Below are 16,088 nucleotides of genomic sequence, written 5' to 3'. Positions count from 1 at the left end.
AGTACAACGTATCTCAAGTTTACTCCTGCGCAATTATATCGCTCAAGTTTACTGAAAGCATGGACTCTGGTATGGCAGTATCAGTCTTTCTGATGAAGATTCATCTGCTTGCAGTTAACAGCATCTTTCTCCTCCAGCTTGTTTGCGTTCATGATTAAGCGCAAAATAATTGTAACCTGAGAAAGAAACTGACAGTGGAGTATCTATCAATGCCAAACAAGAAGTTCTGATATGTCACAGTGGTTAAACGAAGGAGGAAAATGGGTATGCTTTTGTTGTTAGAAGGAGAAAGAAAAGTGGTGCGTGAAATATATTAAGTGAATTTGCTTCTATAGCTGCGGGGCTGCAATGGCGGAAAGGTATAGCTACATCAACACATAACGAGTTACAATGCTTTGATGGTGACTTACATCATCGCACACATGCGAAAATACAACGACGTCGGCGACAGTTGAGATGCTAACGTTGCTTGAACTGTGCAATACCAAGATGTGCGCTTAATAAGGGGCATGGGAAGTAACATTCATCGTGCAAGAAGATCCTCACAGCTGGTGAAGTTTGTGCTATTTAGTTGTACCGTTCTCCCCAGTGTCAAACTTTTTTCTTCACTTGTGATCAAGTGCACTTCTGTGCCTGTGTGTACATGCTCTTCCTTAGGGCGTGCGTCATTCGGACTAATCAGGCAACAAAACAACTATTTCAAAAGATAAGGCAAAACCAAAAGTATAAGCAGGCCGAGCGGTGGAAACGGTGCCCACACTGAGAATCAGAGGGAGCTTCTCGAAACAGGGTGTGTTTTTACTACCCTGCAAATCGGCTCCTTTGCAAGTCATGTCATGTGCTGCAGGCTAATTAATTAATATATGCTTAAATGATTGATTGATTGATCGATTTGTGGGGTTTAACGCCCAAACCACCATAAGATTATGAGAGACACCGTAGTGGAAGGCTCCGGAAATTTCGATCACCTGGGGTTCTTTAACGTGCACCCAAATCTGAGCACATGGGCCTACATATGCTTCACTGAAACACTGTATTTCGTCAACTATTATTTCCAAAAAGCGAAGGCTAGATGCACGTTTCTGTAAACCAGCTGTTCTCGTGGTATGCTGGCTAAGTGTAAAAAACTATTCAGCTGACATCTTCGCTAAAAACGTCGGTACCGGATTGGATTTGAGACAGTGACGCTAGACCCAGAAGATACGAAATCACGATTACACAAAAAGCAAACACCGTTACGACTGGTCTTGTTTTTCGGTGAGGCTCACCTCTCGACGTCTTTTGTTTAGCCTATCTGATCCACGTCTGCTTATTAATGCCTGTGTAAACATGAGAGCCTTCTTCTTCAAACAGTGGTCCCGGTATTTGTTTTGGTTTTTTTTGTAAACACCACCTATATATCTCATCACAGTAGCGATACTGCTCACTGGAGCATGTGTAAACATGTCGACGCTACCCCATGGCCCAATTGTATGTATTCCTTCCGGAGACCACATCTGATAGGAACTGTAGTAACTCGCGTAGTGACACTGGTTTTGTGCGTGCAGAGCGACGCTAGCTAGTACCAGAAGCGCTACCTAACGAATCCTGTTCGGGCACATTGATTTCGTCGAACGCAGCTACACGTCAATGCAGCAGGTGTGAGGCAGGAGCCCACGACATGGTTTGCAAATGGTGCCGTGAAACGGAGGCGAGCTCCCCGGGCAGGCCTACCTGGGGCAGATGTCGCACCCCTGTTGCATGAAGGCTCCCAGGGAGAACCAGAGACTGTTGTAGAGCGAGAAGTCATTGGACACCGAGGGCCCCACGAAGGTCTCCTCGTAGCGCCACTCGTGTGGCGAGAACCGGCTGACGAGGAAGAGCACCACAGAGACGCCCACGTAGGCGAATATGATGCACATCCAGATCTCTCGCGACAGCGGGTTCATGAAGGAGAACACTCCGGGCTTCATCTTCATGGGCTTCTTAATCATGATGCTGATTCCCAACGACATAAAAGGCTTAGTGAAGTCGATCACCCGCTCCCGGGCTGACGTGATAGTCAGGGGTGCGATAGCAATGTCCGCCTCCTGCAACGAAAATAATCACATTAAACAGGAGCGGTTACGCATGACCTATAGATCCTATGCTCAGCAAAATGAGAATAGAGTTCGGATCTAGAACACATATTTCGGCGAGTTTGTACTCGTATACACGCCTGGCATGACCAGGCATGCAGGCTTGGCATGACCTGGATGTTTCTTCACCACAGCTTTTTTCACCTTAGTTTTGTGACCTTCAGGGACCAAAGGTGGCTTTCATTTTTTTTGTTTTGTAACAGCTTTTATATTTGAGCTAATGGTCATTTATCTGGCACGCATGCATATCACAGTTGCTTATGCCTTCTGGTGTACGACTATATGTGGCCGCTTTCCGAAAACGAACGTCAGTTCAAAGGGTTATTCTGCACTGGTTTTTTCTTATGGTTTTCCCGAAAGAAATGTCGGCTGACATGTTTTGATGAAACGCGTTCATGCAATCGCTAAATGAGACAAAGTTTACTGCGTCAAATGTATAATTTTATTTGTTAATAAGAAACTAGTGAAGAAGACAGCGAGTTGCTATATGACTATACGGCACCTCATGATTGCCTTGGTTTGTGCTTATGCTTCGTGTATCTTTGTACACGTGTATTTTGTTTTAGAGACTTATATTGACACAGAAGTGGGGAATGAACTGAATTTAAGCTTCTTTCTAGCGGTAAACACTTGAAGTTAGACACTTGTGAACACTTGAACATTGAGCATGCCAGTGCAACAATTAACGTATGGTAACGACCGAGTAGGTCGACTTCACAAAATGACGAAGTTGTTGTTTGTGCGAACGAAACAATTTGGCTAGCCATGAAGCCGGAGTAAATCGCCCACATGCTGTGAAATTGACGCAAGGTAGCATGTTAGGGTCGGGAAGTAAAGTTTTATATGTTAGAACAATTGAATGAACATTTGAACATAAAACGGGCACAGTTCTGAGTATCCACATGTTTAAATGTACATTAAACCTTAAACGGAGTTCAGAAATATAAATTTTGATCTCCAGTGACTATGCAAGTTTCAAAACTATACAATGGTTATACAAAGTCTTCATTTACAAAGTCATATAACATCCATGTTCATGTCTCCGGCCTGTTATCAATGTGCAGCATCGTTGAAGCTTAAAATGACCTATGTGTTGGTATTGTTAGAACATTTGGTTGATATTATTGCCCAAGATGGGCGCAAGACATTTTCATCAACAAAATAACCAAAATATTACTGCTGCCCAATTAACAGCGATACATGCGTAAGCATTTTATGCAAAAATAAAATGGCGTGCTATTCTTCTCGGCAACATTAAAACACAACTCTTTTGGCTATAGAAACTGAGTAACGTACATTCAAGTTGGACACAATATAATGAAACCAACATACAGTGAAGCTAAAGTAGATATAGAGGACAATGATTCTGTGCTTGATCTGAGGTATAGTAATTATGACACGAATGAAGAGAAATAAAAGAGGATGAAAAAGTGACATGACCCAGGTAGGAACCGAACCTACAACCTTTGTATACACGCCTGATGCTCTAGTGATAGAGCTACAGTGACACCCGCTTTAATTCTCTTTAATTCATTTGAAATTATTTAATAATTACTATGATGCAGGTAAAACGTGCTTAAATGTCTTTTATGCATTTATTAGCTTCATTGTTTGGGGTTTCATTAGGTTATGTCTAAAAAAAGAAACGAGCCATCGATCTATGCTCCTCATCAATTTATAGCGAAAGCCTCGTTCTGACAGGCTTGATGCCTCTGCTGGTGTACGACAGTTTATTGGTCAGCTTCAAGCTCATCATACCATCACTCGCTGAGTGATGCCAGCTGACAACGAAACAGTCTTACACTCTCGCCGTCTTGGCGGTGAGCGACGCTGGCTAGAATCTTTAGCATTGCACAAAAATGAGTGCCCAGTAAGGAAGATGGGAAAGCGACTGCCGCTGTAGCACATTTCGCAGAGCATAGAATGCCTTATCCGAAAAATGTATGTTTGAGACCTACGTACGGCGACTTAATCTTTTATTCAATCCAGTTAATTTTATTTATGTATGAATTCCTACACTGAAATTAATGCAAGTACACGCCATACCTTTCTTACGTTCATTGTCCGTTCATTTTCTTAGGTTATGTCAAGAAAAGAAAGGACCCCTCAATCAATCGCCTTTTTTGTTCATACTTTTAATTTTCGGCAATAAACAAATGTTTGTGCTAGCTTAAGAAGATGCACATTTGAATCGAAAGCTTAGTTGTTAGTGAGAAACTTTAATCACCCAAATTTTTTTAGCCTAATTCATTATCTCCAAAGCGTTTTCGTTTACACACTCATGTGAGTACACCTCCAAGTAGGAACAGAAATACTCGCACTTTTTTTTTCTTCCACCATGCGACACGTTTCTCCCTAATTAAAAGTGGCGCGAGAAAACATCTGCCCATGATAACTCGTTAGTTTCCCCTTTCTTAGTCTTTGTTAAGTTTTAAAACGACTCTGTACTCTATAGAATAGATTGCGTTCGTGATTAAGGCAATCGACAAGCGACCTAATGTTTTGGTGACTGCTTTCTTTGGAACAGCTAATTATCAAATCGATGCGATCGAAATCAAGATAGAGTGCTAATTGCTACACGCAGCTTTGGGATCATGTTCTTTCGGTTCTCTTTACGGTAATTACGTGTGTAAAGCTCCAGTGTGGGGCTACTTAACCAACATGTGTACGGTTGCAGACGGTGCTTATTATGGCAGCTCTCCTAATGTAACTTACTTATGTAGAGAGAGAAAAATTTAATGCGGAAAGGCAGGGAGGTTAACCAGAAAACATATCCGGTTTGCTACCCTGCACTGGGGAAAGGGTAAGGGGAAAGGGAGGAAGAGAAGCACAAACACACATACACACACTCGCACACAGTAGTGTCACAATCGTTCAACGAGGCGGGTCGCTCGCAGAAACTTCATCAGCGCCTTCGTTGCTTTCTGGTGTGAAGTTCGATCTTTCCGACATTCCAAGATTGACTGCTCAGAAAATGGCTGGTCGTCGAGGCGAGCAAACACTGCTGAGAGGGACTGTCGCTGAGAGCTGTACTGGGGGCACTGACATAAAATATGTTCAATTGTTTCGTCATTGTCGCAATGGTCGCATGTAGCGCTGTCTCTCATTCCGATGCGGCAGGCAAAAGCGTTCGTGAAAGACACCCCAAGCCACATACGGCAGAGAAGGGTCGTCTCGGATCGGGGTAGGCCAGATGGCTTACTTATGTAAACTTCGAAAGTATGTCGATGCAACATATTTCTATTCGCATCTTCTGCGCTTCTTTGTTTGCTGCTTTTGTTCGTATCATGTTTTTGTAAGTATCAAAAACCTGCAACTTAAAGTGGTCCTAACACCATTATTAACCTTTAGAGGTTAATAATATGATGAGTGGCTGATATAAACGGTAGATATGTGTGCCCAACCTGCCCGAGAGCCGCTATAGCTCATCGTCGCATACGTTCGCTAATTTGGTGTTAGCTTAGGTCGCATTTCGCGCAACGTAGCCAACAAGTTAGAAAACATTCGCAGCATTTGTGTTTATAAAAGATAGTTGAATACCAGGCTTATGTGTTTAAGCGTGCTTGAAAGCGAGACGACGCATGCTAGATCGTCGGAGCCCACATCAATAAGAACCACGAAACGGACACATAAAGATGTACGTATAAGCACAGTAATGTGGCATGCGCCTTCTTTGACATAGCTCGAATGGTTAACTGATCCATATAAAGTTTTAACCATGAGAGCAGTGTGTCTTACCAACTATCACAGGGCAACTACTGCAGGCTAGGAAAGTGGCGCTGAGGTGTTCGTTTTATTACAACACAGACAAAGATACTTGTTTGCCTCTTTGTTTTGACGTCACTCTGAAGTAAGCCACACATCTTACCTGGCGGATAAGTTCGCCGACCATCCCATTCCATCCGGCAGGAGAGTTGACATCGCGACCCCCGTACTTGGAGTCGTTGACAAGCTTCAGGATGTAGTTAACTTTCACTTGGTCGGCGATCAGGTCGGCCAAGTCCTTGCAGTACCCTTCAAACTGGTCGTTTCCCACTAGGACTTGCCCTGGTTCGGGCTTTTTGAACATCAAATATGGCTCCTCCTATCGTGGACAAGAAAACACGAAGGTTAAATAAACGCTTTGGTTTTGAGAATTGTGCACTTGTGCAAAAGAGTTTGTGAGACTGAAAGAACAAAGAAAAATGATTTGATTCATATGTTATGTTTAACGTTTCAAAACCACAATATGACTTTGAGAGACGCAGTAGTGAAGGCGTCCGGAAAGTTCGACCACGAGGGGTCTTTTAACGTGCACCCAAATGTGAGTACACGGGCCTACAGCATTTTCGTCCCCATCGAAAATGCAGCCACCGCAGCCAGGATTTCATCCTGCGACCTGTGGGTCAGCAGCCGACTACCTCAGCCACTAGAGCACCTCGGTGGGTGAACGGAGGAAAACAAAAAAAATATAATTTTAATCCTTCATAAGGAGAGCTGTAAATATATGATTGGCTCACAATAGTAAATTTCATTCAAAATATTTTTGAGGGACCTCGCCATTAGCGGAGCACTCGTAAAACGTTATAAAAAGTGTAGGATGCCTTTGATATCCATATTTAAAGTTTTTTTTCTAGTGGTGGTTTTCACTTGCAGCTTATACGATATCTTCGATACTTTGCGTACATAGCGTTAATTACCATCACTGCATTTTAGGCACTAACACTATGCCTAAAATGGCATATTGTTAGTGTTAGTGTTTTAGGCACTAACACTATGCAGCTGTTTCAATAGAGCATCGGTACTGACATTTAACATTTAAAACGCTCAAGAGTTTGCACCACTTCATTCGGGACTTAGGTGAAAGATTGTCTTCGCAATTGAGCTGCTAGTGTCAGTTGAAAGTAGGAACAAATTGCAAAAACGAAAAATAAAGCTAATGAAGCTTGCACGCAATATAGGCAGTCACAGGTGAGCAAACTCACTCATCAGTCGATTGAATAAGACTCACTCAGGCTCAAATCTAGCCACTGGTCTGAGTCTGAGTAAATCCGAATAATTTGTATTTTTGTAAGTTAGAGGTTAGTTCGATTTGAAAAAAAAAATTGTGAGGGTTGGTCCGAGTGAGTTCGGCTCAGGAAAATTTTCGTGGGTCTGAGTCCGATTGAATGCAAAGCACAAAATATATTTTCTAAGTGAGTCTAAGTGAGTCTAAGTGAGATCCGCTTTCTTTCGGCGGCCTAAGGTCATAACTAATCAGGGTCGTAGCCAGGGGGTGGCACGCCGGGGAAGTGCGCCCCCCCCCCCCTTCTCAGAATTTTTTTTTTGCCATTACACACAGAGCTAAAAATGGCCATTTCAAGAGGGTGCCCCTCCAGAAATCAAATAAGAAAAGTGCCCCCCTCCCCCCCCAGAATAAAATTTCTGGCTACGCGCATGCAACTAGTCATTTTCAGCAATACTAGCAGCTTTACCTGGATTCAGGTTTATACTCACGCCTCCTCACAAGAATTCTAAAGCAGTGTCATTATTTATCAATCAGAGGCACGATATGCGTAGTGGGAGCCTTGACCTCCTTTTACCAACTCTTCCAGGGAATCGCTTAATTAATGTATATTATGCTGCCATCTCTTCCAGAAAACGTTACTGGTTTGGAGGCACTCTCAACTTGTTTTCGAAGATGCTATGCCAAACGACATCAGAAAGAGTAACGATTAGGCGAGATATCAGTGTTAAAGAGCATTGACACCACAGTCTAAGAAACTAATTTTAGGCTGACGGACTCGTCAGTTGTATCACTCGGGCACACTCAGACTCAGATCGAGCCGTGACTCTGAGTTAGTGTGAGTGAAAAAAATATTATGAGTGTGAGTCTGATGGAGTCCAAAGCTCAAAGTATGTTTTTTGATTGAGTCTGAGTAAGCTTTACAATTATTGCCGACCTATGTTAGCCGGACAATTTTATAGCGTAGACGGGTTTCTTCTAGATCGTTGGAAGCCTTTAGCGAGGTGGTACTGGGTTTTTTTCTTGATTGCTCCTCGGCGCAGAGAGGTTAGAATTGAACCGCACACAGTCACCTACATGACACAGGTGTCTAAAGTCTAGAGAGATAAAAAAAGACTCGCTTTGAAACCGGGCATTCCCACCTTCCGTAGATCTACAGGCACGTCATCATACGAGGTCTTCTATCGTATTTTCACTGCCGCCGTTGCCATTTTCGTTTTCTAGGATTCTTTTGTTGTATATATCTATACACAGCTGAGTCGCTACGAGTGCATGCATCAGCGAAGATCAAGCGTGCGGCCATATAATTCCTACCAGTGGGTTCATTTCGACGGTTCTATAAATCTTCTGGCAATAACCGGTTGCGTGTGCCTAGAATTAATAAGTGGAGTTGCTGCCCCTTTGTTGCCTTTTTAGTGAACGGTAGGTGAATAGTCAACTTTGCGCAAGTTTTGTGGCACAAACTCGTTCATGACGCCAGTTTTTTTGTACGCACCTTTTTGTGCACACCAAAGATTTTTGAGCCGGTTTGGGCAGATTCGTTTCGGCAACACGTTTTCAGCAACATATTTTCAGCAACACGTTGTTTTTAACAATGATGAATGCTTGGGCTCGCTGGAAATTCGTTACAGTAGGCTTACAGCGAGAAGACACCATAAAACGTATTGGCTTATATCTCTTTGTTTTACTGTAATACTATTCTGAAACATACCACCCTTCGTTGTCTTTCATTTACAGTCTTTCGTCACGCCTCACGAGCATTTGCAACCACATAAACTGAGGTCTTAACCCGCGGCATCGCACGTACATTTTGCCCACAGAGCTGCTCATGTCAATCAGTACACTGCATCTTGGGAGCGGTTAGAAAGCTTTACTAAATGATGACATCGTTTCCTGCAACCCAATAGGACAAAATATAAATTAGCAAATAAAGCTATATTAGAAAAGATGTTACTTACCAAAATGCTAGTCACAATGTATGTTTTATTTTCTAGTTCACTGTCCTGTTTCACTCGTTTGTACTTTGGTGGATGCGAATGTAAACCAGACGAGTCACTCCATTCTGCAATCTACAGAGAAAATAAAAAAAAAGACTTCTTAAAGTCAACACTTTTAAGAAAGCACATGACGCAGATGAATGCCTTGTCGCACCATATTTTTTTTTACTCCATACCAGCTGCTCATTTCTTAAATAATTTTTAAAACTTTTTTTGACAATTATTGCTGATTCTTACGTTGTACAGTGAAGGCTTGATAATGTGACGCCCGTGAAATTGAAAACTCGAAAAATTCGGACGTGTTATCTGGTCCCGGCAAGCATATGTATGATTTAACGGCATCAAAATCTCGTTAGTTTGACCATTTTTTGATGCAACCCGGATGATTCGAACAATTCGCGAATCGCGCTGAGCGTGAAGTGCTGCGTGTGTGACGCAACGGAGTTCAAACGGCGTTCGATGACAGCCGAAATGAGGCCGAAATGAGGCGGTGCATTCTGCATCGTCATTAGCATCAGCGCGTACCACACAGTAATGACCGTAGCGACGTTTGTGGTTTATTTCGAGTAAGCACATTTCGGTTTAGTTAAGACCAGCAAGTTTTGAGCCGTGGCTACATTGTGAACAAAGTGGTCAGTGGCGAAAATTGTGGTATTTAAAGTGTTCTTATTCAAATTGAGCACGTGATTTACGTATCAATAAAGAAAATGAAAGTGTATTGACTTACTGGACGTGTGTTTATTGTTTTCTTGGTATTTTTGATAATACGAAATTTGTTAATTCGGAATTTTTTTCGTCTCGTGAAGTCCGAATTCAAGAGCTTTTACAGCATATCTTCTATTACTATAGTGCTTGTTTGCTTTGTGTTGCAGCTCCAATAAGAACAAAGCTATTTCGGTGCCATTTAGAATTGCTGGTTTGTTCAAGATCACTCATTTGTTATTTCCTTTCGTCATTGTGGTAGTGTTTATTTGCTGCAAAAAGTTGTTACTATAATCTGTCAATGTTTCGAATATTACCAAAATATTAAACAAAGTGATATCAGAAAGATTTTTGAGTTAATTAGTTTAGTTTGATAATATAGCATCATCAGATGAGAAATACGGTAGAGTGCAGGAACGAAGCTACACAGGATGCAGAGGAGGCTGAAGTCGAAATTTCTTGCTTCAGTGATTGATTGTGTTCTTTCTTTCTTTCTTTCTTTCTTTCTTTCTTTCTTTCTTTCTTTCTTTCTTTCTTTCTTTCTTTCTTTCTTTCTTTCTTTCTTTCTTTCTTTCTTTCTTTCTTTCTTTCTTTCTTTCTTATTTATTTATTTACTTATTACCCGAACAACACAAAATGCTACAGGCGTCAGCGCGAGGTCTGCTAGGGTGGTAATTACCGCAAGGCTGCCCGAGTTCCCTACTCAGCAGATCTTACGTACGCAGATCTCACGTACCTTTGGAAGTAATTGACTTTATGCGAAGCATGCGTAGGGAAGGTGACCGCGTTGGAGTTTTTTATTGAGCGACAAATGACGAAGTGACACTAAATATATGCATAAATGTTGCACAAACACACATGTTGAAGAATTACAGATATTTTTATAACCATTTAGCCCTCATGCAACGATGACAACAGGAACATTAGCAACACCAGAAGTGATAAAATGATATGAAGCGCTGGTGCTCGCGAGGATGGCAGCCCTGGACTTGGCTGCTTAAATCCACTCCACCTCACGGCGCCCGAGAACAATTGACGTTAATTCGACGTGACAGCTGTATCAAAAGAATACATATGTAAGCTTTATGAAATCGAATAGCTGGCATGCAGTGCAACCACAACTGTTGTTTTACAAACATTAGTGTGTATTTGAAAAGCAGTTCCAAAGCCTGCGTGGCTCTATGGTAAAATGCTTGATTGTAACACAGAGTGCTGTGGTTCAATTCCTGCTGGGACCGTGACAATTATTATTTGCATGTGTGTTCTCGTCGTTGCTGAGTAGAACGTATGTTTCAATCGACTGTGCACATACGCGCTTGCGGGCATGTGCCACAGTTTAACGGGAAGTGTCTGACGATGTACACGACGGGATTGGGACATTATGTGTGTGTTGACAAGCGCGCCAGGTTTGTAATGTCATCTTACCGTTCCATACTACTTTTGGTTCACGCCAAGTTAAGGGGGTTATCATGGGAGCATCCAAACGTAAGCGGCTAGATAGATAGACAGATAAATAGACAGATACGCAGACGCCAAAAGTGCTCACAGTACGCAAATAAATGCTTCGCATTTAATAACTGAGCGAGCCTTAAGATGAAGTAATGCCTACTCACCTTTACCATCTCACTGTTCATCGTCATCTCAACTACGTCAATAGTAAAATTCACTCGATTTCCTTGTTCATCAAATGATATGTTTCCCGTAAGGCCAGTTATGTGCGTCTGCAAGAGAACATCAATGGATTCATTCGTCAATGCCTTTTAAACTCAACTAATCATTTTATGGCTCGTTTATAAAAATGGGGAACAACATTAGAACAGCAAAAAAAATGTGTCACTCGTTTTCTGAGTAAAATAAAAAAGCTTGAAATAAAAGTACAAAAAATAAAATAAAAGAAACTTAGCAAGATGTGTTTGACGCAGCATTTTCAGAGCAACAGGGTACCTCATTACAAAAGAACAGCAAACAAAAAGACGAAAATGGTCAGCCAAGGAAAAACAGCAGGTATACCGTGAAATGTCACAATGTTGTTTATTTTGACGTTTCAGTCATAGTCTGGCCCTAATGAGAAATATATATATATATATATATATATATATATATATATATATATATATATTGCGAAATGTTAGTCCACATTGTAGAAGATCAGTGGTGTACACAGACGAAATGCGAAGTGATGAATTAAAATATTAACACATAACAGAGACGTAAAATTGTATTGCTTCCTAAATGACTACGGAAAAAGTCACGCAAGAACGCTAGATTCTATGTTCGAGTCTGACCCATCGACGATTGATATTTTCTGCTTTCCTAGTTTTTCATGCAGAGGCTTCCATAGCCTTTGGGAGTACGCCCAAAAAACTTGCGCAGCATAATGGAACTGAGTCAATGGCTGTGCATCAGCGAACAATTAAGCCTTATCGTACAATTTTAAAAGCACAAAAAAGGTGCCCCTAGTACTAGGCTCGATATGGGGCGTGATGCGTTCTACTATTGAAAATAATTCTAATCTTGCAACTGCAGACATCATTTTCGCACATTAGCGCCATCCTAAATACAGTAGCAGCGGTATTAGCGGCATTGAACTTTCTTGCGGTGATGTGTACAATCATAAGGGTCGTGATCGAGACGGATCAATCAAACTGCAGTTCTAGGCAAACCGATGTATATATATATTTATTATATATGGTATTTAAAAACTGATAACGCTTTTCTACAGAACTAGCGACTCTCTTTCGCGGATGATGGAATATGGTAAAAGCACGGGAGGGAAAAGAATCCATGAAGGACGGCTAGGCAGAGTTCACATAAGTCAGTTGACATAACAACTTGAAAAAAACATGCAAAATACAGTCCCGTCACGTAACACACTGATCAGAAGCAAGCATTATAGTTCACGTGCAGTTACACAAACACTGTGTAAGCTGTAAAAGAATACTATATTATAAATATGCCTAATTAGTGATACGAAAAGAGTTAATTCCTCTCATGGGTGCAGTTTTTCTGTCCAACATGTCGAGTCCCAGACTCTCACCTCTCTCAGAAATTCCGCAATGGTCTTGCCGTGCTCCCACGTGACGGCCGGCCAGCTCTGGCAGTCGATGCCCTTCATACCTCGGTTGTAGACCTCCCCTCTGCGGAAGTTGTTGCGGAAGATGTCCGACTTGTTTTTCAGCAAACGGCTGTACGTGTCCAGTATCACTTTGGCGGCGTCGTGCATCAGTGCCACGTCCGCCTGGAAGAAAGTCGTGCAATGCGTACGAAGCCACGATTCTATTGCCGCCTGATTTCCTTAAAGTGTCAAAGTTCACATGCAGAAAAGCCTATGTTGGGGTACTCCACGGGAATGATACCACCACAGGCAGTCTCTGGTCATCCTACATCGCATCGTCTCTCTTTTATTCTCGCGCTCTTTCAACGCCGCTCCTATGTTTGCCCGCGATGCCACAAGTTACATCATTTCCACCCGTCTCTGTAAAAACTACGCATACTATAGAGTCGAGTTATGGTCTCAGGGTATAATCGCCTTTGTGATGCCACTGCTGCATAGCGAGATCGTTGTCTGCACCATGTCGTTGTCTGCACCATGTCGTTGTCTGCACCCTGTCGTTGCCTGTACTCGACTCAAATCGCGTGCATTACCTTCCGTAATTCTATACAAGCACTTTTCTCAATAATATCTCGTTGCATAAAACACTATTCTTAGAAGTCTTAATGGGTGCGTGCTGTTCCACGTGTACGCATATTGCAGTTGCTAGCTTGGTGGCTATAACGGATGTGGCAGATATGCTTCGGAGTTCGCAAAAACATCTTACCTATATTATGTTTGATGGAAACGACTTCAGTTAATATTGTAACGGTACTGATTGTTGTAGTAGTTGGTACTTGCTTAATGACATGTTTTGGCCGCGAATAACAAAAACACAATTGTAAAGGAACACACAAGGACTAGCACAAGCGTTCCTTCATTAGAGTACTGGCGTATAGGCCACCGGCCGATTATTGGGTAACCCTTATGCAAGAAGAGCTTCGGGAATTCAGTCTCTGAACCTTTATCGCAACATGTGCACGTTATAATACGGGTACCTTTAGCAAAGGGCTCACATGGTAAGAACATGAGACTCCACACCATAGACTTCTTTCGAACATGTTTTAACTGAAGTTAGAGCCAGTTCTGAATGTTAACCTAAATACGGTCTAATGCTCGCATGAAAGGGGAGCGCTCATTCCGGCGGCATACTTCAAACCTTAAAGAATGTAAATGTATCCATTAGCCCTCATGGCGTTCTATTTAAAACTTCTGAACGAAGGCTTGCGATAAGGATACCGAAATAAGAAACGCACCTCTATTGGACCTCGCGTGTCCTACTCGAGGCTTCAAAGAGATGTATTGCAGCTTCAAACGAGCACGTGTCGGCAAATATTCTGTATGCAAATTCGCCCGATACATCACCGGTGCGCCGAGTAAATAGATCACAGGGCGTTTCAGGCTGTCCCCCTTTTGAATCTATTTTGCTTCTGCTCGATCCGTTGCTGGGCGTTATTATAAGCCCGTGGATTTGAATTTAAATGTGCACTCCTTTAAATGTCATGATCAGGAGCTCAGAAATATTATATAAGCGAGTGTGAGTTTTTTCAGTGGAAAGACGTGCGCGAATACTCTGTCTTTTTCGCTGCACACGCGCTCATATTTCACGCTTAAAAAGGTGTTCATGCTGCATAAATTAGCATACCTAAATATTTTTCTTTATTGGTGCTTTCTTATCCAGAACGCTTGTCCCAGATGTAGAGGGGCATAAAAGTGCTTACGCGGGATCATATTGCTCTTATCAAGCAGCTTGTCCTCACTTTACAGCAAATAAAAACAAAGGGAGAGCATGGAAAGTTCAGTGCAAGCTAGAGACAGGACGGCAGTTGAGCACATTGTGGAACACGCCCTGTAGAGGCTCGAGTATGCGCTAAATAAATGAATGCATGAAGGCTAGCATGATTGTCGAAGAAGAACGTCTAATCTCCGTAATAGTTTAGCAGTTATTGATTTGTTCTACTAAACACAAGGGCGTGGGTTAGGTTCCCGGTCACAACAGCTGCAGTTCGATCCAGGTAAAATTTAAAAATGGCAGTGTGCTTAAACTTTGGCTTGCAATAATGAGGTTCAGATGCTATGAATTAAACCTCATACCTTTAATGCATGGTTCTTCCTAATCGTATATCATTGGTATGGCAATTGAATATAGAGAATTTATTTTTTTAAAAGAAGTATCGCCCAGTGTGATGTGTACATGGGAAAACTGTGGCCGACAGGTGGTATGCACAGTAAAGTGAGTGAGAATTTAACCAAACACATCTCAAATGCAGAAATTAATTATCGTGTCTATTGTAGGGGATAAAAAAAGACAATTTCAGTGTTGCCTTTCTCTGGTGAACCCCGACAACGTAGATCGCAGCTTGCTTACAGCAGGTCATAAAATCCTCAGTGCACCGAATTATGCCAGTTGGTCCGTGCTTACGGAAACAAAAAATAAATGTTAACGAGATGAGGGTGTATGGCTGACCTGATCGCTAACCACTTAAAGGTCACTCTTTATTAGTGTAGCAAATTACTAGTTATAGCGCTATTGCATTTTCGCTGTGAATTCGTAAAAAAATAACAATTTTTATTATTTCGAAGTGGTGAAGTCTGTAACAATCATGGTGACCCATCAGGAAGAGATAGAAACCGTTGTTTTTATAAGATAGATTTGTGATCTTGTGTTTATTACACAATCTGTTTACTTTGAAACTTTTCTTTAAAGTAATGTACTTGTTCTTCTATTAACCTGATGGGAGATGTTCGCGAACAAATAAGGCACCAGATACGTTTGTCTCATGAATGAATTGAGCATACAACGCAACAAATAAACGTACCAACAGTATAGCACATGTTAAATAAACAGACGAGTACACGTATATTTGCTCCATTTATTCAAGTGTGCTGTGAAAATACAGGCTTAAGTGTGTACAGACTTGAGTTTGAAACTTGCTACAGTCTGTGATAGTATACGAGGGAAAAAGCTATTTCAAATAATGCTTCTTGCGAAAATATTTAGAGAACACTTGCTGACTGTTGGAGTTCTTATACTGACGTCAGCAATACTGTGATAATTGATTTGGGGAGCCATTTGTAATATAACAATATTAAAGATAGGCTAAAAATGAAAAAAAAAAAAACTGTTGCGGTGAGCGAAATTTTCGTTCGCAAGATAGTGTAGTACCAGGAATGGTTATCCGAAGAAATAGGCTTTG

The 16,088-nt window shown here is 41.7% G+C and overlaps 1 protein-coding gene across 3 annotated transcripts in view; it reads right to left on the bottom strand.

Annotated features, from left to right (window-relative positions):
- Nucleotides 1-16,088, bottom strand: part of LOC119170190 (glutamate receptor 1) — a 159,267-nt gene that overhangs the window by 17,154 nt on the left and 126,025 nt on the right. For all 3 annotated transcript variants that reach the window (XM_037421272.2, XM_075878471.1, XM_037421273.2), the window contains 5 exons: nucleotides 12,838-13,038; nucleotides 11,414-11,521; nucleotides 9,060-9,170; nucleotides 5,986-6,201; nucleotides 1,714-2,069 (listed from right to left, as the gene is read on the bottom strand). In XM_037421272.2, the coding sequence (XP_037277169.2) occupies nucleotides 1,714-2,069; nucleotides 5,986-6,201; nucleotides 9,060-9,170; nucleotides 11,414-11,521; nucleotides 12,838-13,038 (992 nt within the window). The remainder of the gene's footprint in view (nucleotides 1-1,713; nucleotides 2,070-5,985; nucleotides 6,202-9,059; nucleotides 9,171-11,413; nucleotides 11,522-12,837; nucleotides 13,039-16,088) is intronic.

Source organism: Rhipicephalus microplus, chromosome 2 (genome assembly GCF_043290135.1).
Source record: "Rhipicephalus microplus isolate Deutch F79 chromosome 2, USDA_Rmic, whole genome shotgun sequence".
Lineage (NCBI taxonomy): Eukaryota > Metazoa > Arthropoda > Arachnida > Ixodida > Ixodidae > Rhipicephalus > Rhipicephalus microplus.
Note: the sequence above shows the minus strand (reverse complement) of the source record. Positions and strands in the feature narration are given on the sequence as shown.